Genomic DNA, 27,848 nt, shown 5'->3' on the forward strand with positions numbered 1-27,848 from the left:
TTGTAACTGTGAACAAAACATTATGGTTCTTTCAGAAGTCTAAGTGAACATTGACTTAATACAGCTTTGAAACTTTACTATGCAGAAAAAAATGCTGATTTTAACCCTCTTAGTTTAAATGAAACAAGCACAGAAACGGTTTTCTTACCTTGTGAAATCTTTTTTAAACTGTCTTTATTGTTTTGATGTTTAGCACTGTACAGTATTTGGCTTGCTTTTTTGGGGGGTGGGGGGGTGGGGAGGGGTCTCTGCTGCTGCCTGATTGCATACTTCCGGTTCAAAATGAGATGTGTGGTTGACCAGTCAGTTTGTAACTCTGAGTAACTAGGTTACTTTATGAACTTGTAGCAGCACTTGTTTTATTCTCACTTGACAATCAAGTTTTGCGATAAATACCTGGATGCAGTAAGTATACATCATTATTTTTTTTCTGCTTCAGAAGACCCGGGCTTAAATGTGGGTCTTTGAAGGCTATCTGCAAGTCCTCCTTCAGCTCATAATCATCTCAAACCCTTTTGAAAGCTATACCCCTCCAGAACCAAGGCTACTGAATGAAAGAATAAAAGGTAGTTTGGGAGCGGGGGAATTAGCTACTGTTTAAAGAATAAAAGCTTGGAAGTGAAGTGAACAGGGAAAGAAAATAAAGGAATGAAGTAGGTAGAGAGGAATACGTAGAAAGTAAGAAAAGGAAAGTGGAAGGGAGAAAAGTAGAGAAAAGATACAGTAAGAAAATACAAAAGAGAAATGGGATATAGTATACAAAGAAGATATAAAAGAGAAGGGGAAAATATTAAGATGGGGACTAACTTCTATTGCCTCAGTGAACAAAAGAGATGAAAGATGTAAATTGCTATTTTTTTAAAATTGTACTTTGTCAACATTGCAGTTATTTAACTGTTTAAGTGTTTGGTGCATTGGCATGACATTTCATGTATTAGCATTGATACTGCAGCCAAACTGGACAGTAAGACAAACCGAAAGTGCAAAACAGGTAACAATAGCAAATGTAGTGCATTATTATGAAGGCAATTGTCATCTTTTGTGGCCTTAAGGGATTAACATAATTGAATGTATTATGTACATTTAAAACTGAGAATTACCATATTGCATTATAAAAAAACTCTTTTAAATTAGTTTTTTTCTGTACCAGAGCCAGGTTTACTAGTATGACAGTAATGTAGTGTGAATTAGTGATTAAAAAGTTCGACAATTGCCAACAGTGTTACTTGAGACAGATTAGTCTATCCAAAACAGGCTATAATTGCATTATCCTAGATACCACTGTGTGGTAACTGTTGCTAAATGTTGTCTGATTACTGGAGATTTCTTTACTTTCTGCACGTTTTCTATATAAATGGGTCTTTCTCTTTGTGGTTTTCACAGTGAGAATTTTGTGTGCCTCACAAAGAAATAACCTTTTGTATAATAATGCAGTTTTCTAAGGAATTTTTTAGGGATTCTTTTAATTCAATTATGATGCCTTCAGGCAGGGCTAGTTTTACTTCTGTTGTCGTTCTGTAAAATGTTGTGCCATAGTAAATAAAATTTTGGTTTAATGTCCAAAATGTTTTCTTCTGCTTATTTTCACTCTTCGTCTCTTACTCGGTATCATTCAACACTACTTCAGCTAATAAGCTGTGGGTAAAAGACAGCTTTTGTTCATAGATTTATGTTGAAGATTTCACTTGAGAACTTTGTGTAAGTTACATTGTACTATACCTTTAAAACCACTTATGAGAAACCTTGGTCTTGCCGTAGATTTAGCTTTTTTTTATTAAGCATATACATTGGAGTGATAAACTAGTATTGTAACATCTTGGTAGTCTTGCCAGCACTCAGTCTTGCCTGCATAGTTGTGCATCTGTAATAGTGCAGGTTGTGCTGCCTAAATTAAGCTATTGGAGTATTGTGCTAGTAGAATTGGCTTAATTTACTCTGAAGCATGTCCACCATGTAAGTTCTTACAAATTTGACACGTACGTGCATCCGACGAAGTGGGTATTCACCCACAAAAGCTCATGCTCCAATACATCTGTTAGTCTGTAGGGTGCCACAGGACTCTTTGCTGCTTTTATCTGGTATATAGTATACCTAAAGTCTTATTTTTTTCAGGGATAATGATGTCCATTTAACTCCAAATAAATCAGATTAAATTCCATTGTGGGAATTGTGCAAAAGAACAAAGGGCAGTTTTTATCCTTATTTTAAAGTTAATGTAGAATTTCTTCATTTTGATTATACTACTCATGCTTTTAATAACTAATGTATGTTAAGAAAATATAAGGATTTTTTCACTGAAGAAAAATGAAAAAAAAAAAGCAAGTTACTGTGCTTATGCTTGTAAAATTGACAGTGACATGAGATGGTAGTGGTGAAATTTTTCTTTTTTTTTAAATATACATTCTATGCATTTCAAGCTGATTTTAGTAGTTTAGTTTCACCTAATACACTCCAAATGCTACTAACAAATAATAGAGGATGTGGAAACAAACAGCTATAAATCATATAAACTTCAGCTGACCTTTTCGTTGATCTCTCTTGGGAAATTAATAGAGCCAGAGCATTCTTGAAGGGCTCTGAGGGAGAAAGCTTTTCCTCTGATGGATCACTGAGTTGATGGTTTGCAATTCTATAGTACTCTTTTATCCTTAACCATTGATGAGGTGGCCTATATACACTGCCCTCCCTGGCTTTCCCTTCAGAGTCGTCAGGTTCACAGATGGCCTGCAACAACTGAAAGAGAAGGAGATGATGAGAGCTAGAACAATGATGGAAGTCTCAGAGGGGAAACTGATCAACTCTCAAAGAATTTAAAAACTCTTATGCAGTAGTTGTGGGAAGGCAAATAGAGGTTCTTTGTCTCTAGGAAGAATTTTGCAAAATTCTCAATCAATTTTGTTTTGGATTGTAGACAGCTTGGTGAATCCTGGCTGTGCCCACCTGAGTGCTGATTTGCGTACTTTTTGTTGAAAGGAAATTGTTGTTTTATGGTGAAACTGCGTTCTGATTCAGGCCAAAGTTGGCGTATCTTTGTCACAAGGAGGCAAACGTTACCTCATCTCTGCTTGAGTTTTAATCAGTGGCACTCTGAGGTGTACTGAAAGTATTGGGAGAACATTAATCCATGTTTTAACTAGTTGCTGAAGGCCATCAGGGAAATGCTTACCCTTTTATTAAAAGGAAAAATGTTGATAATTTCCATCGAGAGAAGCTGGCAATCTGATGCATTTAAGAGTCTTTGGTATGACCTGTGCTCAAGAAACCATCACAGCTCCTTGTGGTAAGGATTACTGACATGTTTGTCGCAAGATAAGTCACAGTAGGTAGATATCTCAGAATTCTCTGACCCTTGTCTGGGTACTAACAATTACTTAGTGATACATGAAAATCAATACCAGATATTCAATTGGTTTAAATCAGCCTAGCTCCATTGAAATCACCAGTATACCAGTTTACACCTGGCTCCAAGTATTCATGCTGGTATTAATCTCTTAGGTGTCTTTAATATTGACAAAGAGGTTATTTTGACATGCTTTTGATCTTGGTAAGAGTTGATAGTACAGCTTTAAGTGGGCTTGTTCCAAAGAGGAACTGCTCTTCTACTGATAGGCTGTTCTTGTATGAAGTTCCCCGAAGTTCACTTTTGTCCTCTCCTTTAAATAATATGTATACAAGTCCACCAATAAGAAAGTATATGGTTGCGTTGTTGTTTTTAGAATGCAGTATAATAGCTGTATGTAGTATGACCCTGACAGTGCAGTTGAGTTCCTTTTCCAAAATCTGGTTGAGGTGTGAGAGCAGATGAAAGTTTACTGTCTGAGGCACAGCCCTGGTAAAACAGAGGTGATATGGAGGAAGGCAATGAGAAATATGGCAAATTTATGTCTGTCCATGTCTGGCACGCTTCCCAACTGTATTATCTGTGTCCAGAATCTGATAGTCTGGTTATATTCCTAGTTCTTGTTGGATGGTCATCTTTTATTGGTACCCAAGGCAACTTTTCACTTTCATTTTTTGAAGAGGTTGTATCCTTTCTTTCTGTGACAGACTACATTTTTGTAATTCATGCTTTTTATTACCCTGACACTAGACTGCAGCACTGTATTTAACCCCATTTCTGAGCTACAGCTAGAGCAGAATATGGCAACATGCCTAAGTGAAGTGTCGCATCAGAACCATTCCATCCAGTGTTTCGTGATCTGCTCTGTCGTCTTGTGTGTTTCTGGATGGAGTTCTGGGTGTTGTCATTGACCTATAAAGTGCTAAGTAGCTTTAGGTCTGTCATCTGGAGAGACCTTTTCTCTTCCTGTACCATATTACTGAAGTTGAGATCAGCAGAGGCACACTAGGTAGACAACCCCTTGACGTGAACACAAGTGGCTTATTGCCGAAATAATCTTTGTGAGGGTTCTATTCCTTTGGAATGTGTTCCTCATCTTTGTCTACAGTAACTCAAACCTGTTGATGTTTAGGACATGCTTATCCTCTTTAATGGAGCTTTTGAGGATGAGGGATGATTAAGGCTAAGATTTTGTCATGGATATTTTTAGTAAAAGTCACAGACAGGTCACAGGCAAAAGAGAAAAATTCACGGAAGCCGTGATTAGTCCATGACTTTTACTAAAAATATACCTGACAAAATGGGGATCTGTGGGTCCCCACACTGCCTGAAGCAGGCCAGCTGCGCAGGGGCTAGGATCCACCTGCTGCAGCTGGGGGCTACAGGGTACCCCGCTGCCCATTGGGGCCGGGAGCTGTGGGGTGCCCCTGCCTCCTATGTTGGCCAGGAGCTGCAGGGTGGCCTGCGGTGGTCGGTGGCTCGGGGAATTGCTCCCCTGCCTGAGGTGACTGGGGGTTCGGGGATTCCCCCGCTGCCTGCGGTGACCGGAGGCTCGGGGGTCCTCTGCTGGGGGCTCAGGTGTACCCCCGTTGGCGGCCGGGGTTCCTCCACTGCCCGCAGTGGCTGGGGGCTTGTGGGTTCTCCCGCCACCAGTGGTGGCTGGGAGCTGGGGGTTCCCTCACCCCCCACAGCGGCTTGGAGCTCCGGGGGCTCCACCAGAGGTACTGGGGATACCCTGCAGCTCCCTGCTCCCACTTGAGGCGGGGAGGACCCTAGAGCTCCTGACCACTGCAGGCTGAAGTCACGGAGGTCGCTGGAAATCACGGATTCTGTGACTTCCGCGACCTCGGTGACTAATTCATAGCCTATGGGGTGATACCTACAGAAAGTGGGATTTGTTTTAATTCATTTCACAGTCATAAAGTTATGTGTATGGAGTGTTGTGCAGTTTGTTGTTGATTTTACACTGTATTTAAACTGATTGCTAGAGGTGCGTAGAATACAAGAAATCCAGTTTTTATTTAAATATAAACGGTAGACGCTTGCCGTATATTTTATCTTCCAATTGCACCTGCCCCATACAACACCTCTTTTTCCCTTTCTGTGGTGGACAGTTGTACTATTTGCTGAAAATAATATTAAATAAAAGCATATGTTATATATTTATACTAATATTGTTCAACTGAGTCCTTAATATGAAAATATTTCTTATAAAAATGTAGGTGATGCCCCTGGGCATGAGTCTCTTAGCAAATATTTTGTTTTATTTAGATTTAAATAGTGCGGGGGGGGGGAGACTTCTGTTTAAGAGCTTCAGGCACCTGACTCTTCTAATGTTACATAATATTCCCAGCAGTATTTAAAATACCAACAACACCCTCAGTTACGAAAAACCCTGTTAATCCAAATATTTTGATTCCCTGAAATGGGGTTTTATACCATGTTTCATTTTACGTTGGCCTGCTTTTCTTTTTGTTAGGTGTATTAGAACAACTGAATTACAATGATTATTTGCTTATCGGAGAAAAAATAGCTTTCATGCTCTATTTAGGTCCTTTTGAAATTCCAATAACTTTAGCCTTCTCAAATTTGTGCCCAGTTAATAATTCAAAGGAACATGAAAGTTGAATAACAATCATTTGGCATATGAAAAGCATGCTTAGGAGAAATAACTGTTTAATTTATGTGAATAGCTGTTTAGTTAGTTACAATGTGATTGACTGTTGCTTGAAGAATGTGAACCTAGCTAATGTAACCTCTTAGAAAGCAAAGCTAATGGTCTGAGCGTTTGCTTTTTTTAAAAAAAGCTAATTTTGTAGATAGGTTGTTGGCTTTAAAATATTCTTTATTGCTTTTCTCTTGACTTTTTTTTTTCTGTCAGTTCCTTTCTTAATTGATCACTTTGTTTCTCTCTACCTCCTGTGGCAGTCTATTCCCTGTAAAAGGACCAATCTGTCTAAGGTAGAGAAACTCAATTTCTATATATTGATTGCCATGTCTGCATATAGTTAACTTGCAGAGGCTGTGTTTAATCATTTATCTGTCTTGTTTAACTTTACTATTTAAATAGTTTCTTCCCAGAAATTCATTTACTTTTCAGCTTCCATACAAGTGCCCAGCAGCACAGAATCTAATTGGTGGCCATATTTAAGGAAATGTTTTCAATTCTTATAGAGCATTATTAAACTATTGTAAAACTTGCCAGATATTGACACAATATCAATATAAACTTTTAAAACAGATACCAGAATGTAAAATGTACCATGCTTTATTTCTATTCTGTAATCTTCAAGAAATGACACTTTTTTCCCTATTTTTTTAAATTAGACTAGAATTTGAGAGACAACAACGAGAGGAACTAGAAAAATTAGAAAGTAAAAGGTAACTTTTATCTACTACCCATCTGAGGTATTTATGTCCCCTATAATTTCAGTGTCTGAGTGCTTCACAATCTTTAATGAATTTATCCTCAGAACATCCCTGTGGAATAGATAAATACTATTGTCCCCATTTAACAGATGGCAAACTAAGACAGAGAGGCAAAGTGACTTGCCCAAGGTCACACAGGAAGTCCAGGGAGTTGAAGCCCAAGTCCTAACCACTGGACCATCCTGCCTCACTATACTCACTGTGGTTGAGTATATATGAAGGCATATGTATTATTTGAGTTCAGATTTTGTTTTTCTATATCTATTTTCTTTTGTTCTCTTATTTTGTCTGAGTTTGAATATTTTACTTACTCAAGGCTAAATGATTGGCTGTACAATGTCATTCTACTAATCTTCAGACCACTGCACTATGCAGATATGTGTAGCATGGCGTTTTCTACACTCCCTCACAATTAATCTTGACCCCCCCCCCCCCCCCCGCCCTCAAAGAAACTGTGAGAGGAGAATTATATCCTGTATAAGGAAGAGAAGACAATTTGTCTCTAGGAGACAGCAGCTATTCCCACACTTCCAACCAAATGTGCCAATTACAAGAGGAAATTCCCTAAAGAGTGAAATTTGATGGATTAAAACAGTTGACTCAAACAAGATTGGAGGATGTGAATTTTTAATCTAATCATTGTGTTCATGCCTGAATCTTGTTGTGCAATGCAGTCATGCAGTGTGTATTTAATGAGTATTATTGCACTGAATAGAGTTACTGTGATTTAAACATGTAGTGCTTCTACTACTACCATGAATTGACTTCATGTAATTTCATGTATCTACAATTTAAAGATAATTTAATGATAGTTCAGTATATGTCAATTCTGTAGTGTATCTGCTAGTCAGGTAAAGCTTTGCTTGAAGTAATTTCGATCTGATAATTATGTTTTTCTCCAGAAATTGAGTTAAATATAAGCTGCTAAATTATGAAGCCATGTTCCTAACATGAGGCAAATCAAAAAAGACTGAAATAAAATTGTCTCTTTAAACAAAACCATTCAAGTTGGTATGTGTTTTTAGATTCTCTTCTAAACCCTGTTAACTTTTAGGAAAATATTAACCATATTAGGGAAAGGGAAGGGGCGTTTTGAAGGTATTAATCTCATATACATATTGTACATATTTTATTTTAGGAAGCTGATAGAAGAAATGGAAGAAAAGCAAAAATCTGACAAGGCAGAACTAGAAAGAATGCAACAAGAGGTGGAGTCACAGCGCAAGGAAACAGAAATAGTACAACTGGAAATACGAAAACAGGAAGAGAGCCTGAAACGGCGAAGTGTTCACATTGAAAGCAGGTTAAAAGACTTGCTGGCTGAAAAAGAGAAATTTGAAGAAGAAAGACTACGGGAACAGCAGGAGATAGAACTTCAGAAAACGAAACAACAGGAAGAAATTTTTGCTCGAGTTAAAGAAGAACTACAACGCTTGCAAGAACTTAATAATAATGAAAAAGTTGAGAAAATGCAGATTTTCAGAGAACTAGAAAAACTTAAAAAGGAAAAAGATGAACAGTACATCAAGCTGGAATTTGAAAAAAAGAGGCTCGAAGAACAAGAAAGGGAGCAGGTGATGCAAGTGGCTCACTTAGAAGGACAGCTTCGAGAGAAACAGGTCATGATACAGCTACTCAAAAGAGGGGATGTGCAAAGGGTTGAAGAAGAGAAAAGAGAACTTGAAGATATTAGAGAATCTCTCTTGAGGGTCAAAGAAGCTAAATCTGAAGGAGACGAAGACAGTGAAGAATTAGAAAAAGCACAGCATAATTTCATGGATTTTAAAAGAAAGCAATTAGAACAGTTAACTATTTTGGAGAAAGACTTATTTCAACAAAGGGATCATCTAGAAAAGGAAGTAGCAGATGAACATGAAGCTCTGGACCGTTTAAAACGTGCACAGAAAGAATGGTTAAACCTCCTCAAGAAAGATGGTGAAAACGTTGTGGATGCTGCACTGATGGTTGAAGAATTTGACAAGATAAAGCCAGCAGAATACAGGCTACAGTATAAAGAGCGCCAGCTTCAATACCTGATGCATAATCACTTACCAGCTTTGTTGGAAGAAAAACAGAGAGCTTCTGAAGTCGTTGACAGAGGTCTGCTAGGGTTAGACAATACTCTTTATCAAGTTGAGAAAGAAATAGAAGAAAAAGAAGAACAGCTTGCGCAATATAGAGTCAGCACTAACCAGCTGCAGCAGCTCCAAGAAACATTTGAATTTACAGCCAACATAGCTCGTCAGGAGGAAAAAGTTCGGAAAAAAGAAAAAGAAATCCTTGAATCAAGGGAAAAACAGCAGAGAGAGGCACTGGAGCAAGCAGTAGCTAAGTTGGAAAGGAGACACTCTGCTTTGCAGCGTCGTTCCACAATAGATGTTGAAATTGAAGAGCAAAAACAAAAACTTGCAATTCTGAACAGCAGCTGCAGTGAACAGGCAGGTCTGCAGGCTAGTCTAGAAGCTGAACAAAAAGCCCTGGAACAGGATAGAGAAAGGTGAGAATTATGGGGAACATCAATTTAATAGACTCTGTACACAAAGAAGTGTGTTTTGCTTATGTTTTAGATTGTAGAAAAGAGACTTCTCTGTTTCTTAGTATTCCAGTTCCATAGTGCATGTAAGGTGGTTGTCCTCAGCACTGAGTGTGTGTAGTTCTGAACTCTTTCTAAAGCCTATATTTCTTGCCTTTCAATTAAGTTCTGTTCAGCTACTTTACCCCAGCAGAGTATTTGTGTCCATTATCACAGTATTTAAGCTCCTTATTTGAACATGGTTGTTTCCTATCCAGAAAGCTCAGTTGAGCAAGGTGCCAACCACACATTCTATATTTATACAGAAACAATTCTCATAAATGGCATAGATGTTGTTTTCCATCTTTAAAAATAATTAGAAATCAAGTTAAATAAAATATAAATGAAGAAATGAGGTCATGGTATTGGGTACCTCATCTTGATCTGATAAAGCATAGCTTTTGCGGCACTGACTAAAGGCTATTTAGTTGTCATTGTAATTGAAAACTAGAGAATAGTCAGAAAGCACCTAGTTATGACAAAGTAAAATGATATAAAAGTTGGGAACTGATATGTATGGTAAACGGCAAACAGTCATTCTTTGATAGGGTTTAACATCCTTTTACATACCTTTTTTGTCGTAAGAGTAAACAGACATGGTATTTAATACTTGATAATTTACTATAAGACTAAAATCAAAGACTAAGCTTATGTTGAAAACACCCTAATGAAAGACAAAAAACAAATGTATTCCCTCACCAGCCAGTCAACATTCACAGAATCATAGAATTGTAGGACTTGAAGGGACCTTGAGAGGTCATCTAACTCAGTCCCCTGCACTCATGGCATGACTAAGTATTATCTAAACCATCCCTGACAAGTGTTTGACTAACCTGCTATTAAAAATCTCCAATGATGGAGATTCCACAGCCTCCCTAGACAATGTATTCCAACGCTTAACTCCCCTGACAGGAAGATTTTCCTAATGTCCAACCTAAACTGCCTGTGATGGGTCTTCCCGGGGTGCAACCTGGAACTGGGGTACTGCTGGGCCCTCTGTCCCTCCAACCTGGGCTTCCTTTCACATTGTGATGCTGTTGCTAAGCCACAGACCTCTGTCAGTTACTGTACTTAAACAGACATGCACAGTCAGAGACACACCCAGCTGAGTTTCATGAATGTTTCTCTCAGTTCACTCATGAATTAACAGTAGAGAGGCTCCAGCCGATTCCCCCAGCTCTGCAGCCTAGGACCCCAGGGCTGTACCGTCTTGCCCTGGTCTGATGCCTGACCAGTATAAGTTTATTACCCAGTCTGCCCCTCCCTCAATGTGGAGAGAGGATATGCACCAGTTTTTGTTCCTGAGCAGAATTTCGAAGCACTTTAACCAAAATGCACTGTTTTTAGATAAAATATAAAACAGATTTATTAACTACAGAAAGATAGATTTTAAGTGATAAGTGTACAGATTTAAGCTGATTACATACAAATTAAAAGTAAAATTGCGAACTGAGTTCTATAAATTAGACAGGATTTGAATCAAGCAGTGTCTCACCTGGTAGATGGTATAAGTTCCTTATAACACAGGCTGGGATTCTTCTTTCCAGCCTGGGACCACTTCCCCCATTCCCAATATTTGTCCTCCAGATGTGCTTCCAGGTGTTGAGTTGTGGGGGGAAGTAAGGCTAAGTGATGATGTCACTTCCCCTCTTTTATAGCTTCTTTCCAGCTTACTAGAAAGAGCCTTTGCTATGATGTGGGTCAAGCAATCTCCAATCTACGTATGCTACCTCTGAGAAGTTCCCATTATATACAGTTCCTGGGACAGTTGTCATGAGGGTGGACTCCCTTTCATGGCCCATCAGCAGCATCTGCTCCATTGTTGTACCTGACAGGCTGGTTGTGGGTGTTCCCAACCTTTAAAATATATTTCTGTAATGCACACACAGCAAAACTTTGTAACTGCCTATACAATGATAGCACATACAATCCAACAGGATATTAATCTTAACAAGTCAAGACTTTTAAATTGATACCTCAACGAGGCATACTTTGTTTAAAACATATAATAATTATATGACGTGAATATGGGGGTTCTAGGGTACCATTTTGAGCCACAGCATGGCACATCATCCTTGCTGCAATTTAAGCCCATTGTTTTTTGTCCTAACCTCAGACGTTTAGGAGAACATTTTTTCTCCCTCCTCCTTGTAACAATCTTTTATGTACTTGAAAACTGTTATGTCCCCTCTGTCTTCTATTTTCCAGACTAAACAAACTCATTTTTTTCAGTTTTCCTTCATAAGTCATGTTTTCTAGATCTTTAATCATTTTTGTTGCTCTTCTCTGGACTTTCTCCAATTTGTCCACATCTTTCCTGAAATGTGGCACCCAGAACTAGACACAATACTCCAGTTGAGGCCTAATCAGCACGGAGAAGAGCAGAGAAATTACTTCATGTCTTGCTTACAACACTCCTGCTAATACATCCCAGAATGATGTTTGCTTTTTTTGCAACAGTGTTACACTGTTGTCTCTCATATTCAGCTTGTGATCCACTGTGAGCCCTAGATCCCTTTCTGCAGTACTCCTTCCTAGGCTGTCATTTTCCATTTTGTATGTGTACAACTCATTGTTCCTTCCTCAGTGGAGTACTTTGCATTTATCCTTATTGTATTTCATACTGTTTACTTTAGACCATTTCTCCAGTTTGTCCAGATCACTTGGAATTTTAATCTTCTCCTCAAGAGCACTTGCAACCCTTCCCAGCTTGGTATCATCCTCACACTTTGCAAGTGTATGCTCTATGCCATTCTATTAACCATAGAAAGATAGATTTCATGTGATTATAAGTGGTAGGCATAAAGGTCAGAGATAGTTACCTTAAGAAATAAAAATAAAAACACACACTCTAAATCTTAAGCATTTAATCTAAGCAAAAGTTGACTCAAGCAGTGTTTCTCACCCTGGCAGATGGTACAAGCAGGTCATAGTTCCTCAGTACATGAACTGGGACTGCCTTCCAGTCTGAAATCAAACTTTCCTAGTTCAAAGCCTTTGTCTTCCAGATGTGCTTCCAGGTGTTGAGATGTGGGGAGAGAGGCCAAGTGATGGTGTCACTGTCTCTCTTTCATACCTTCTTCCAGCTTGCTGGAAAGATCTTGGCTGTGACGTGAGTTAGTCTTCCCCCATGGTGTATGTGCCTTCTCTGAGAAGTCTCTGGGATAGTAGATTGCGTGCTGATGAGCCATTAACGCCATCTGGCTATTGATGGCTACTCCTTTGTTGTAACTGAAAGGCTGATTGCGGGTGTTCCCAAACTCACAACATATTTCAGCAACATACATAAGAACACTTCATAACTTCCCATACAATGATACAAGGATATTAATGTTCATCAGATCAAGTTTTTTAAGATAATACCTCATAAGGTATACTTTGTACAAAACATATAATAATATCAGAGGTGAATATGGAGGTTCCAGGGTGCTACTTTCAGGTACAGAGTGTCACAATGATGTCATCAATATACTTTTTAATATTCATCTGTTGGCTGTGACTATATCTCAGCCCTTGGATGAAATATGGAAGACTTCAAACATAGAGAATTCAGCTAAGGAAACTTTTGCCTTTCCAAAAATTGAGAAATGTTTCACAGTATCTTGGGCCTGAGTTAAATCCCATTGAAGTCAACGCATCAGGCCCATATTGTATGGAAGAAGGGCACTACTGCATTTAAAAAAAAAGTCGTCTGGAGATAAAAGGAAAGCTTTAAAACATGGCTATATAATGGCTGTTTCTTGAGACGGTCTTGAAAATTTTTTTTTGAAACCCAGAGTAATTATCCTATCCTCCTTTCTCGCACACTGTACATTGCTGCTTTCTTAGATAATAACTCACGCTGAATAGGTCAGATAAACATTTACCCATAACCAAATTGATGAGCTGTTCTGTTTTTTTTTTTTTTTTTTTTCAAATCATTATTTCAAAGAATGAGCTCGTTTTCATCCTCCTCTCTGGAAGAAGTTACTTTGATACCAGTTTATGAAGTCTACCTTATGTGCATGTTCAATTTAGCAGGTTTGATGTTGTCTTAGTTTTTCTGCTAAGAACTAAATATTGATGTGTTTTTACATCCCCTAGCCATCTTTTGTACATGGGTAATTCAGTTGCTTTCTGCACATTCTGTAGCTCCTTAGTCTATTTGTTTTAGTAACACTGATGTTTTATTTTTCAATTAAGCAACCTGGCAGTGTGTGTCAATATATGTACAGATTAAGATGGAATTCAGCTAAGCTCAGGTTTATGAAACATATATAGTTGCCTACAACATTTATATCTCTGCCTAGAATTCTGATTTTGTAAATGATTCTCAAATGTACTGAATCTTTATTAGACTATGTATGTCAAGTTGAGGCCCAAAATGCTCAGATTCTCAGAACAGGCTAATTAATGTAAACAGTTTTGCATCATATCTGGAGGTGGTTGCTATAGTTAAATGTTTAATAGCCTGTCTGGGGTAGAGGTAATGTCCTTCTAGTTGCTTGGCAGTTACAGAGCATACTAAAAGCAATAATTTTTCACTAAGAAATAATTCAATAAGAAATTTTAAGTTCCCAAAAGTGTGCAAGGCACGTTACAGAACAAATGGAAAAGCTTGGTTCCTACCTTGGGGATAGTATAGACTAGTTGTATATATCAAGTATTTAACTTGACAACTATTACATGTGTAGTTAGCTACAAATAAGAGTTGCAGAAAAAATAGATGTGATTCTTGCCCCGAAGAGCTTGCAAGTGAGGGAAATAAATCATAGGAAAGGGATTGGTTGAAGAAGGAAAACAAGATAACAGTTTCAAGATAACATTGTTAACGAAGGAGAGATTTAGGACCACAGGTTCCCTTAAATCACTTGTGTACTTTTTGAAACTCTCTCCATTAGTTTAGTAATATGAAGGCTTTGATGGTTCAGAGATACTGGCCCTGATTCACTTTGCACTATCACCACTTTAAACCATGTTGACAATGTAAAGGGGTCTTTTTACTCCTCCTCCCTCTCTAAGACCATTTAACACAGAGCTGGTGGTATAAGGTGGGCTGAGTAAAAATATCAGGTCCACTGTGTTGATTGGGGTACACGTAGTGCAGTGATGAACCATATATGTGCCTAGGTTTCAGAGTAGCAGCCGTGTTAGTCTGTATTCGCAAAAAGAAAAGGAGTACTTGTGGCACCTTAGAGACTAACAAATTTATTAGAGCATAAGCTTTCATGAGCTACAGCTCACTTCATCGGATGCATTTGGTGGGAAAAAACAGAGGAGAGATTTATATACACACACACACACACACACACACAGAGAACATGAAACAATGGGTTTATCATACACACTGTAAGGAGAGTGATCACTTAAGATAAGCCATCACCAACAGCAGGGGGGGGAAAGGTATATGTGCCTAGGTATTGTGACAAAGTTCCTCCTCTACCTTGGTGGGTCTTGCGCTTATGGATGGATTTGCTCGCCTTGGAGTTTCATGGCAGCCCTCAGCTTGGCCGTTTTTCTGAACCCACAGTCCAGTTCAACAACTCCTGTGTCTGACCAGGAGTTGGGAGGTTTGGGGGGAACCCGGACCTGCCCTCAACTCCGGGTTCCAGCCCAGGGCTCTGTGGAATACAGCTGTCTAGAGTGCCCCCTGGAACAGCTGTGCGACAGCTACAACTCCCTGGGCTACTTCCCCATGGCCTCCTCCCAATACCTTTATTCTCACCGTAGGACCTTCCTCCTGGTGTCTGATAATGCTTGTACTCCTCAGTCCTCCAACAGTCTGCATTCTCACTCTCAGCTCCTACTGCCTCTTGCTCCCAGCTCCTCACATGCACACCACAAACTGAAGTGAGCTCCTTTTTAAAACCGAGTTGCCCTGATTAGCCTGCCTTAATTGATTCTAGCAGCTTCTTGATTGGCTGCAGGTGTTCTAATCAGCCTGTCTTAATTGTCTCCAGAAGGTTCCTGATTGTTCTGGAACCTTCCCTGTTACCTTACCCAGGGAAAAGGGACCTATTTAACCTGGGGGTAATATATCTGCCTTCTTTTACTCTCCTGTAGCCATCTGGCCCGACCCTGTCACAATATGTAAATACTATTTTTGACTTCTCATGAGCATCATGGAGTAAGAGAACCTTAAGATTAAATTAAGATTGTAAATTCTTCAGGACACTCATGTTGTACTTTGTTTGTGGTTTTCAGAGTACAGCACATAGTAAAATGGATTCCCGGTCCTGGATGGAGGTGTTGGACAGTAATGCATAATAAATTATACACATACACATACGTGCACCACACACAATGCTTTTGTTTTTTATTGTTTAGTAGATATTGTCATTTGTTTGTTTTTCAGCAGCTTCAAATGCTGTCTAAATCCCAGTCAGCAATAAAATGTCTTGCATTGTCTATTTTATGACATCTTGCTGCATATGATCTCTGTAATGTTGTCTCATCAGGTTATCAGGATATGAAAGGAGAGGCTCAAATCTGTATTAGCTAGACAAAACTGTTAAATCCAGTTTTCAGTTAAAGTAATCTAAAAATAAGTGATCACTTTGCAGTAAGCTGTCAGTCCTTTGAAGTTGGATACACATTTTTTTCCTGAAGTTCTCATACCTTGTTACTAAATTAATTGTAATTCAAAATTCTCTCTCACCTATTTGTAAATATATATTTCGGGAAAATAAAGACTACCAAACAATGGTTACAGCAAGTGAACTTGTGCTAATGTTGAAATGCATACAAAATTGTGTCTCAATTGGTACAGAATTGTCATTTACCCCAATGCAGTAGGGAGAACACATCACTCTAATGCCGTTTTATTTTTGAGTTAGTGGGCTCACATCACTCTAAAGTAGCAAAATGTAATACAATTGCAAAGTGATGAATAAATTGCCCAAATGGATGAATTTAAAGTTTGTTGTTTGCTTTGGGAAGTAATGTGTTTTGCTCATAAAACATTTATGGCCTGAACAAAACACAGGCTGTTTCCTTTTAAATTTAACTGGATCTAGAAAGGTTAATACAGCCAGAGCATCAGTGTCTCCCATCAGCTTTCTCTCAAGATTTTTTGCCACACTGAATAGGTTTGTTATCTTCTGGTCAAAAGGAACTGGTGGCTTCTGGCCATGGTGCTAGAGGTATACTTCTGTTTAAAAGTTAAATAGAACTTCATTTATCACGTCCCCAATCCACTACTTTCCTTCCTCCTTTTTATTTTTCTGTACTGAATTCAGAGTGTATGGAACAGTGGTGGGCAGCCTGCGGGCTGCATGTGGCCTAACAGGATAATCTGCTTGCGGGCCGTGAGACATTTTGCTGACATTGACCGTCTGCAGGCACGGCCCCCCGCAGCTCCCAGTGGCCATGGTTCGCCATTCCTGGCCAATGGGAGCTGCGGGAAGCGGCAGCCATCACGTCCCTATGTATGGTCAGCTTCTGCAAAATGTCTCGCGGCCCACAATCAGATTACCCTGATGGGCTGCAGAGAGCAAAGAGAGAGCACTGGTGTAGAGCAAACTCAGTACTGTACATTTGAGGATATATGACTGAAAACTGTGAACCTATAAAATATTTATCTGCAAAAATCAGAATTTGTATAATTTTCTTTTCATTCACTGTGATTGATCTTTTTCATTTTTGTGGTTTTTTTTTTTAAATTATAGGTTCTTAAAAAAAGAGCTACGTTAGAAACAAGAGTTGTACAAGAAGCAGGGAAGGCTACACAAACCAATCCATGGGAATAGACAAGCTAATTTAGTCTAAACTACAATGTATCTGAAAAATGCAGATTATTTAGTTGAATTAAAATTTATTATATGAAAACAATAAATATGCTAGGAAGTGTTTTTATTTATAATACTTGATGCCTAAAGTATTTTCAGAGCAAAATATTCAACCAGAATCTGAGCAAGTTCTTATGTGCATCAATCAGCTTTTGTGACATATGAAATATACTTTTCTTTGTACAGTTAGAGAATGTGAGGAAACTTGTATTTCGGAAGAATGATCTATTAGTCATTCAAAATAAATTCTAGATCTATATGTTGTTTTAAAAGGGTACATTTTCAGATTACAAGATACCTGAACAAATAATGGGATTTACATACTTTATTGTGCAGTTTTTAGGGTGTTTTTGTAAATAGACTGTATCATGTTGCTAGATTTTCTTCATTTCTGACTCTAGTATTGTCTTTTGAGTTGAACCAATTTTTCCAGACTAGCAGAAGAATAATTGAAATCATTGATGGAATTCTAAAATGAGGTAAGGTTTTTCAAGTGGTTCTAACAGGCCAAGTCTTATGAATCAGTCTAACTTTAATGAGCTAACTGAGACATTAGTTGCATTGAAAGTTACAGATGTTGATTTATTAAGCTAAAATGCTTCTATTCTAATCTGTTTTTTAGATGACAAGTGTATACTTCACAATCTAAATATGCATTAATAAAAGAACATTTATTAATATTTCTATGATTACAGACATAAAAACCATAAGGGGTAAGATCCTGATTTAATTATACCACCACCTAGTTATCTCCAGTCTTATATGTATGCAAATATTCTTGGAAATCAGTGTGTTGTACGCAGGGAACTTAAAACACTGCAGATGGACATATTTCTAATTTTGAACAACTTAGATTCTGAAATATATTTTAAAATCTACTTATAGACTGGACCAGGAAATTCAACAGTTGAAGCGGAAGATATATGAAGGTGATGGTGTACAAAAAGGGTATCATGGAACAGTAGAGGACAGACTCCCTCTCGCTAATTCCCCTACCAGCCCTGCAAAGTCACAGACCCATTTTATCCCACTGGTTGATGACAGGTACATATACTGATTTTATTCAGACTTAGTATAATTTTAAACAATAGTATTAAAGTATCACTGAAACATTCCAAACTCTGCACAAGTGTTTCCAATATTGGGTTTTTATCTAGTAAATTATCAAAATGGTATTTTAATTGCAATCTATATAGAAACATGCTCTGCTTTTATCGCTACGAAATGTTTTTATGATCAGTAGGCTTCTGGGAGTTGTATGATGTATTAGAATAGTACCTGAAGAAACTTTACACTTATATTTATTTTAAATTGTTCCTAAATTTAATTGTTTAGATTTGCTTAAATGTCTGCATGACTTATACCTTTTCATACTAAAAGTGCCAAAGTAAATAAAATTGTATTAAGGGAAACAGCATCGCAAAACATTAAACAAATTAATTCCATTATTTTCTTTCATTTCATTTTACACGTATGTACACGATAATTAGTATAGACTTTTGAAACTTTCACTGTGTCTGCAGGCCAAAATATTGTTAGTCTGCTTATTTGTAGTGTGCGTGTTGGCAAAGTCATGAAAGGGAACTGTTAGGTTAAAACCCCCCTCTAAAATAGAAATGCAGCATGTAAACGGAGAGAGACGATCATCAGATGCTTAACCAAAGGTCCACTAATTGTCAGTTGTTTAATTCTTTTGCCTTTTTAAGTTAAAGAAAAACTGGTGGAAAAAATCATAACTTTTTGGGGGCCAATAAAATCTGTCCACAATGTTCTTATATTTAAAATTTATACAATGCTTAAGGTGAATAAACTATTCAAAGAACACTTTAAAATACTCATATTGATTGTCTTAAGAATAGGTTTTTTAATTGTGTACCTTTTTATTTTTTAAAAGAATAAATGCATTAATTGAAGAAGAAGTGCAAAGGCGTCTTCAGAATATTCACCACACATCTGAAAATAATAGTATGGGCCTATCTCAGCCTACAGAAATTCTAAAGGTGAGCAGAGTCTGCTAGGAAACATCACTTTTAAAGATACTTTCAAAATCATTGGTTTAATTCCTTTATCCACATTCCTCATGTTTTCTCTGGATTAATGTCGTTTTAGTTTATCAAATAATATAAATACAGTGACTGTATTTTATTTGTGAAGAGCAGAACAAACACGTTTCAAATTATTTTTGAGGATTTTAGTTTTATATCCTGACATTAAGTCATCTAAGGGTTGAAACACTTTGGTTTCAAACAGCAGTAGATCAAAGTGTACTATGGAACTTGTACATGGCAGCAGGGTGTACATAGCTACTTAATGTGCAGCATGCTAGTGCGCCATCAAGTCACACTCACACACACCCCAGCTTGCCATACGCTAAATTGCTGACAGTCACTAATTAAATTCAAGCAGTAAAATCCCAGCTCCATCGAAGTCAATGGGAGTTTTGCCATTGACTTCAATGGGGCTGGGTTTTCATCCAATATTTCCATGTTGTCCTGCATTGCGATTATTTTCAGTGAACTGCATCTTAATCTAAGTTTCTTCTCAGATATGTAGCGCTCAATGAAGATATTCTCTAAATGGCACCAAAGCCTTTAACTTTTCCAAAATTAATATGAAGAGTTTTACTCCCTCTGCCTTTTATTATGCTTCTGTTGATGACAACATAAAGCTCCATCAAAACGAGTCCTGAATATTTTTAATACATGCTTAAAAATGAACAAGCCATTCTTGTTAACATTTCCTTTTTCCTATTGGAAAACTGAATAGTTTTATTCAGCTGTAAGGCAGTATCTTAGCAAACACCAGTAGAAGATTATGCATATTTTTGACAAGTAAACTGATTACTTTAGGTCTGTGTTGCTTTAAATAGTTCAGTTTTTATAAGAAGGAAACTTTTTTTTAATCACGTATACCTTTTTGGTTCTTAGGATAATGAAACACTTCATAATGGTACTGTTCAACGGAAGTTGAAGTATGAGGTAGGTTATAATTCGTCAGAATGAAATGATTGTCTTAAATTATGGCATGCTCAGTAGTTAAATTTCTTAATGTTTAACTGCATAATTAGAATTTCAAATTCACAGTAAGATTAATAGCTAATAGGGAAGTCAAACTATTTTTCAGGCAAAAAAATAAATGGAATCTTGCATGTGGGTACAGTTCTTGCTTTATTTAAATAGCATATTTTTGTGGTGAGGACTTCTTTTTCATAATTCTTTATTTGGAACAGTATCCCTTTCCTAGATCTATAGGACAAAATCAATTTATGATCAGGAACAAAATTATTATTTCTAATCAAAGTGCGCTTTAACATGTCTATTCCCAATTGTCTCACTCATGTCAGAGCCTTCAGAATACTAGCAGTAGTAGAGAGCAAATATTTGTGAACATGTTCTGAAGGTTTAATGTTAGACAATCTGGAAGTATTTTACCGATAAGTGTTATATGACTATAATGTTTTATTTGGCAATATCACGTTTTCCCCCCTAGTTCTTTCCTCATTTTTCTTATCCTGATTTAGATCTTGAATTTTGTAAAAAGCAGATAGAAAATTAGTTATCCTATGAACATGCTGATTCTTTTGAGGAAACCAAATGCAGTACTAGACAAAGTGAAATGGATACTGTATACACACACACAAAAATGATGGGTGTGGGGTAAAGACATAAAGATTATTCCTGAATCAGACCTCAATCAGTCGAATTGGATTTGGTCTCAGTTTTGATTACTTGTGAATGAATGCACAAACCTAATTAAAATTAAATCTGAAATCAAGACATTTTCAAAGCAGAAGGTGCTTCCATTTTCCTATTTTGACTTTTTAAACAGAAAAGACGACCTTGGCAACTACATTACGGCCTCCCTTTTGAGTTTAAAGATGATGATATTGGCTCTAACTTGGCTGGAGAAGAAGCAACAATAGCAGACCTCAAAAGACACAACAAATGTCCAAAGATGTGGAGCTTATTTTCTATTCCTGAACAAATCTGTTACCCCTCTCCATTACAAAAGGGAGTTGGGAATGAAAGGAACCAGTCAAAACTGCATTGCTTTGATTGCCTATATGCTACTGAATATAAACTGAATCACACTAAAAATACTAACATTTTTAATGGGGAGAAAATTCATTATAAAAATGTTACATTCACATCTCCACAAAATCACGATATAGGCAATGTGGAACATTCGCAATATAAAATGGTGGTTCTCAATCCTGAATATGCAAAAATTACTTCTTGGGACGGGGACACCACAAAGACTGAATTTGATTGTTCCCATTCACAACATCTCTCTGGCTCAGAACCTTTAGCCTCTGGGAATGAGCAGGTTAGCTTTAGCAGCACATCTTGCTTAATTCTCTCTCAGTCCAGTATACTTTCTGAAATAGCACCCAAAGAGAACAATCCATTTAACACAGTGTATAGCACTATTCCAGACCAATCTCATATTTCTCAGCAGCCAGTTGAAGAAGACCTGGATATTAACAAAATAATCTCCCCAAAATCAGAAGCGTCATGTTCAAATGTGAGAACAGAACAGAGCCATGGCTTTGGCTATCTTTTCAGCAAGCTCTCTTCTCTTTACAAAGACACTTGTAGTCAAATGCTCAATAGTGCCCAAGTTAGTAAACAAATAAAGGAGCTGGGCAATCTGTGTGATAGAAGTGAGAGATATGCACAAGTGACATCATTGCTGAAAAATTTGCCATTTGTAAAAATATTACATGTAAATGTACCTTTCAGATCAGATATGAAGAAAGCTATGCCTCACTCCATTAATGAGGACAAAGCACATATTGATAGTAGCATTCAGTTAGAAAACCTCCTGCCAACAGAGAATATTGTGAAGTGTGTATCCTCAAAAATCTCAAACATGCATGAACAAGATTCTTCTGAAGGATCTATGTACTGGTATGGAAATGAAGAAATGAAAAAGAGCTTGGTGTTAAGGCAAAAACTTGTGCATTTTCCAGATGAGTTACTGAAACTTCAAGCCTATTCTCTTGAAAGGCTATTGGAGTATGTGATCTGTGCCTTACCACAAGTTTGTGCCAGGATGGATCAATTGAAAGGTGTATACTGGCTTGCTGTTGGCAATTGCAAGAAACCTGATCCAGAGCCAGCTTGTTTGCTTTTGTTCAGCTCTGTTTTGTATGCTGTTGTTTTATCAATCAACCAAGAAGACAACCGTCAGGATACCTTGACAATTTTTCATGTTCTTCCAATCACCATGATAAGAGAAATTGAAGTTGGTTTTGCTGGACAGAGTGTTAGATTTGTATGCTGTACTGAAGATAGTTTACTCACAATATTTACCTATAACAAAGACTTCACGCAGAGAATATGCCATGATATACTGAGTATTTTGATTACGACATCAGACAATGCCGTTTGTTTAAATCACCAGCTGCTGAAAGGTGATTTGCTGCAGTTGTCACTTCATTGGACATCAGAAGTCACTGATTTAGTTTTTGCAAGTGGAGTACGGTTGTCCTGCAAATTCCGGAGTGCCTTAGCTGACTTGGTATACTTGTTTCATGAAAACATGGAAACTAATAAACCCCCTTTAGGAGATGTTCATGTATTGCTCTATACCACAGTGAAGATTGAAGACCATTTTAAACAAATGACTTACAGATCACTAGTTCTTACAACTACTCATATAGGTCTCATGAAGGAAGATAGGGTTTTCTATCCTGTTCCTAGTTTTTTGTACACTTTACCTCAACAGTCTCAGTTTGACAAAATTCAATTATACTGTTTGAATGAGCTCTGTTGTGTGGTTGTCCCAGACAAAAATAATTTAACAAGAATTCAGCTCTTTTTTTCTAAAATGAGCAAAGTTGGATCTGATTCAGGGATTGGTTTTTCTAAACCCCATACAAAAGAAACACATACTCAGCTGACACTTACTCCATCATTTTTTCAAGACAATTTAAATGGTCCATTGGAAATCTGGGAAATAACGTTCGGTTCAAATGAAGAAGCCATTTGGCTAATTATGTATTTGACTAGGCATAGAATTCCAGATACATTTTAGATACAACAAAAGTAGACAGGCTAAGGGATATTGATATAAAGTACTTTTTATACTATACTTTTTATATCACTGCTGTTAGACAGTAAGCAAAAGAATACATTTACGACCTTTGAGTCATGTAGAGAATATCATAGGGTACCTACTAGGGCTGTCAATGCGATTAAAAAAAAATTACCGAAGCATGAAGGGGCATGTGAATGTTTAGCATATCTGGCATGCAAATAACTTGCAATGCTGGCTACAAACCTGTCATGTGAATGCCTGTTCTCACTTTCAGGTGACGTAAATAAAAAGAAGGCAGCAGATCTCCCATAAATGTAAACAAACTTGTTTGTCATAGCAATTGGCTGAACAAGAAGTAGGACTGAGTGGACTTGTAGGCTCTAAAGTTTTACATTGTTTTGTTTTTGAGTGCAGTTTTTATATATATATATATATATAAATCTACATTTGTAAGTTACACTATCATGATAGAGATTGCACTTTGGTACTTGTATGAGGTGAATTAAAAATACTATTTATCATTTTTTCAGTGCAAATATTTGCAATAAAAATAATCTAAAGTGAGCACTGTGCACTTTGTATTCTGTGTTGTAATAGAAATCAATATATTTTCTACATTTTCAAAACATCCAAAATATTTAATAAATTTCAATTGGTATTCTACTGTTTAACAGTGTGATTAATTACAATTAATTTTTTTGAGTTAATTGCATGAGTTAGTTGTGATTAATCGACAGCCCTAGTATGTACCCATCTTACCTACATCCCATATTAGTTTCTTTTTTGCTTTGTATGGGTCTGTGTAGTACCCATACAGCTTCCTGAAAAGGCAAACACATTTCAAATGTACATGTTTGATAGGGTGAATGATTCAGAATCTTTACACAAGCAACTACTCTCTGTTCTCACTAGTACTATATTCAGCCTTCTCTTCTGTGCTGCTGACTGTTACCCTGCCATCTCTTACCCCAGCTACCAGAAAGCTCTAGTTAGTGTCTTCCTCACTCTTGCCACCTGAATGGTATTCTTTCAGAGGATTCTTAACTACTTAAATGAATATCTCTTGCCTCCTGATTCCAGAGGTCTCATCCACTTAGTAGTGGTATTTGGTTGAATCTCAAGATTCATGTTTGTCCTATCCATTAGGTTTACTCTATTATTGTACATGGGTTAGAATGTATTTAACCCCATAGGATGTGCATTATCTCCGAGTAACCCTGTGGATGTTGTGTGTGTGCATGTGTTCACAGTTTCTAAAAATCATTGTGTTGATAGTCTGGAGATTTGCCTGCTGACCCTCTCAGGGTTTAATTTTTGGCTCATTTCTAAAAGGGAGACAATGTCAAAATCATTGGGTGCTAACATTCTGCTAATTAATTTTAATAACACTTGGTTTTTACTTCATAAAATCCCATCTTAAAATATTACAGGGCCTCTTCTAATGTTTTTTCCTTTTAAGGTGCAGAAGCGCCATAAATTCTTCTTTTAAATAGATGTAGACATGTATTCAAGTAAGTATGTATGCACCGCATATGCTGGAGCCAGAGACTTTTGCTTAGCATTACCTAGGGGGAGTAGGGGGTGTCATACCTGTAGCCCATCCCTTGGCTACATGAGGCAGCACCACCCTGACCCCCTTTAGTTCCTTCTGACTGCCCATCAGTTGGAGTCAGAGCTCTGTGTGGTGGTGATTTCACCACTTTGCAAGTCATCCTCCTAGCCTAGTTTTAGTGTACATAGTTATTCGTTTAGTTGACCAGTGTTAGAGTAAAAGTTATAGACTGTAGAATAGTGGTAGAGTTAGTGCTCCCCAGTGATTCCCTCGCTGGATTTCAAGCATTGCCCTTTGTGTGGAGTGGCAATTTCCAACAGAGACCCCAACATGAGCTGCTTGGTCTGCCTTAGGCGAAGCCCACCTTTAAAGAGCACTGTTTGATCTGTACATCATTGAAAAAGAGGACTCAGGTGGCATGGGAACTTCTCCTCAAGCAGCACCTGCTTAGAGACCATGAGGTCTGACCCAGTACTGAGGCCTTCTAGGGTCACAGATCACTCTCCAGCTTGGAAAGTGCTTCTGCCTCCCGTTTTGGGATAGGGGCCACTCCAAAGAGGTTCAGGAGTAATTCTCCATCATTGATGCCAAAAAAGAGGGCTCATAAGACCAATCATGAGCGCTCCAGGTCCCAGGGTGACTCTTCTGCCTCCCCTAAGAATAGTGTGGACCGTCATGGGAGTGGCTCCGGCACATGGGATGATGTGGGAGCCTCTGACCCTCCCTTGGTACAGGGTAGGGAGGGTGAACATCCCTTACAACTGACACCAGTTCTGGCCTCCAGACATCCGTGGAGTCCGGTATTGATAGGAATGATCCCGGCATAGACAGTGTTTGTGATGTCATCATACCTGGCTACAGTGGACCTACTCTGCCTTTCAGTCCTGTCTAGACAGCTGGTCCAAGACTTCATGAGGCTCGCGCCTGCAATGGTATCCCAATTGGAGCATGCCACCGAACTCTAAGGGCAGGATGAGGTCCATCCTCTAACTCTGTGAATTCAACAAATTAATCAAATAGAGTGACCATGAGCAACCTCACATATCAGCTGTTCTCCCTGCTTTGTCTCAGAATGACTGATTCACCGCTCTGGACCTTCAAGACTTACTTTCATATGGCCATCCTACCAAGTCACTGGAAGTTTCTTTGCTTCATGGTAAGCGACCACCACTTTAAGAATGTCATTCTCTTATTTGGCTACTCTTCTGCCACCACCTCCCCCCCCCAAGTCTTCACCGAATGCATGGCAGTGGTTGCAGCATACCACAAGAGGAAAGGGAAACCATATCTTTCCCTCCTTCAATGACTGGTCGCTGAAGGGTGCTTCAGAGAGGAGGTTCTTGCCAACATCGACATCATGCTACGTTTACTCGACCATTTGGGACTCATTCTAAACGCTCTGAAGTCGACCTTGGTTCCCTCTCAGCAAATAGTTCTTTGGGCCCCGTTAGATTCCATTAGGTTGAGAGTGTTCCTTCTGACTGACTGCTTCCAGGCGATTTGACAGCTGTTTCTCAGTCTACAATCACATCCATCCACGACAGTCCATGTGTGTCTGAGCCTGTTGGGCCATGTATCTGCTTGCACTCAGGTGGTCCAACTTGCCAGGTTGTATCTTTGCCCTCTTCAGATGTGGCTCAGGATGATTTACTGCCATGCCCTGCCCTGCATTCTCTGGACAGGTCGAGTCACCTTTCTCCATCAGTCCTGGAACTCCTGTGCTGGTAAGAGTCCCCACTCAATGTGTGCCATGGGGTCCCCTTTGTTTGGCCCTCTCCAGCCAAGTCAGTGGTTATCAACACATCCCTTCTGGGTTGGGAGTCACATCTGGACTTGTTGAAGGTGGAGGGCCTCTGGTCAGAACAGAAGGTCATCAGTGTGCTGGAGCTTTGGGCTATCCACAATGTATGTCATGCCTTCCAGGACTGTATCAGACATTCAGTGGTTCACGTACTCACCGACAGTATCACTGCGATGTGTGAACAGATGAAGGGGAGCCCAGTCCAAACGACTTTGCCTTGAGGCGATAAACCTGTGGCAGTTCTGCACTGAAGAAGACATCACCCGCTAGCTGTCCACTTACCAGGGATCCAGAGCCACCTCACGGATCATCTCAGCAGGTTTTTCTCCCTGACCCACAAATGATCTCTGAAGGCTGGTCCTTCAGATAGTTTTCGCAGCATGGGGAGTCCCCATGATCAGTCCCCTCACAATGAGGGAAAACAGGAAGAGTCACTTATTCTGCTCTCGGGAGAAGCTCAGCCTGGGCTCCCTCTGACACTTTCCATTGCAGCTGGCAATCAACTCTTTTGTACACATTCCCTCCTATCCTGATCATTCCTCAGGTCATCACCAAGCTCGAGGCAGATGGAACCAGGCTCATTGTGATTGCCCCAGAGTGGCCAACGCAGTGCTTGTTCTTGGACCTCCTCGCTCTGTCAGTTCAGCCTCCCATGACTCTTCCTCTCCTTTCCGACCTTCTCAAACAGGACTGCAGCCACACTCTGCATCTGGCGATCAGCTCCCTGCACCTTACGGCGTGGCTACTGCATGGCTGAATAAGGAGGAAGAGCGTTGCTCGGAGGCTGTCCAACAGGTTTTACGTAATAGTAGGAAGTCTTCCATTAGAATGGCCTACATGGTTAAGTGGAAGATTATTTCCATGTGGTCCTTGGCCTATGCGACCCATCCGGCAGAGACTCCCATCCAGGACATCTTGGAGTACCTGATACGTTTTCAGGAATTGGGCTTAGCACTCAGTTCCCTGAGGGTACACTTGACAGCAATATCAATATTTCGTCCATCTATCCAAGGGAAACCAGTTTTCTCCTATGCCATGCTTATAAAGAGATTTCTGAACGCGTGAGTTGCAGGCACTGATGGCTGGGCCTCCTTACATGCAGTTTTCCAGGGAGAAGTTACACTCTGGCTACACCCAAAGTTTTTATCCAAGATGGTCTCTATTTCATTTGAACCAGGCAGTGTATCTGCCTGTATTTTTCTGTAAGCTGCATTCTGCCCTGGAGTAACAATGCCTCCCTATGTTGGATGCTGTCTAGCCTTTTTCTGAACAGGACTGAACAGTTTCATACTTCCACTTGCCTTTATAATTTGCAGACTGCATGAAGAGACAGGTGATTTCTGCAC

The 27,848-nt window shown here is 38.7% G+C and overlaps 1 protein-coding gene across 5 annotated transcripts in view; it reads left to right on the plus strand.

The window, feature by feature from the left end:
* The window catches only part of KIF16B (kinesin family member 16B), a 285,774-nt gene that overhangs the window by 132,047 nt on the left and 125,879 nt on the right, over positions 1–27,848 (plus strand). For 2 of the 5 annotated variants that reach the window (XM_043512060.1, XM_038396916.2), the window contains exons 18-23: positions 6,269–6,301; positions 6,668–6,721; positions 7,908–9,266; positions 17,993–18,151; positions 19,002–19,107; positions 20,035–20,085. In XM_043512060.1, coding sequence (XP_043367995.1) covers positions 6,269–6,301; positions 6,668–6,721; positions 7,908–9,266; positions 17,993–18,151; positions 19,002–19,107; positions 20,035–20,085 — 1,762 coding nt within the window. Of the gene's footprint in view, positions 1–6,268; positions 6,302–6,667; positions 6,722–7,907; positions 9,267–17,992; positions 18,152–19,001; positions 19,108–20,034; positions 20,086–20,935; positions 23,297–27,848 lie in introns of those variants that run through there. The other 3 variants (XM_038396915.2, XM_038396918.2, XM_043512061.1) reach the window with 3 other exon arrangements.

The sequence above is a fragment of the Dermochelys coriacea genome, chromosome 3 (genome assembly GCF_009764565.3).
Source record: "Dermochelys coriacea isolate rDerCor1 chromosome 3, rDerCor1.pri.v4, whole genome shotgun sequence".
NCBI classification, from domain to species: domain Eukaryota; kingdom Metazoa; phylum Chordata; order Testudines; family Dermochelyidae; genus Dermochelys; species Dermochelys coriacea.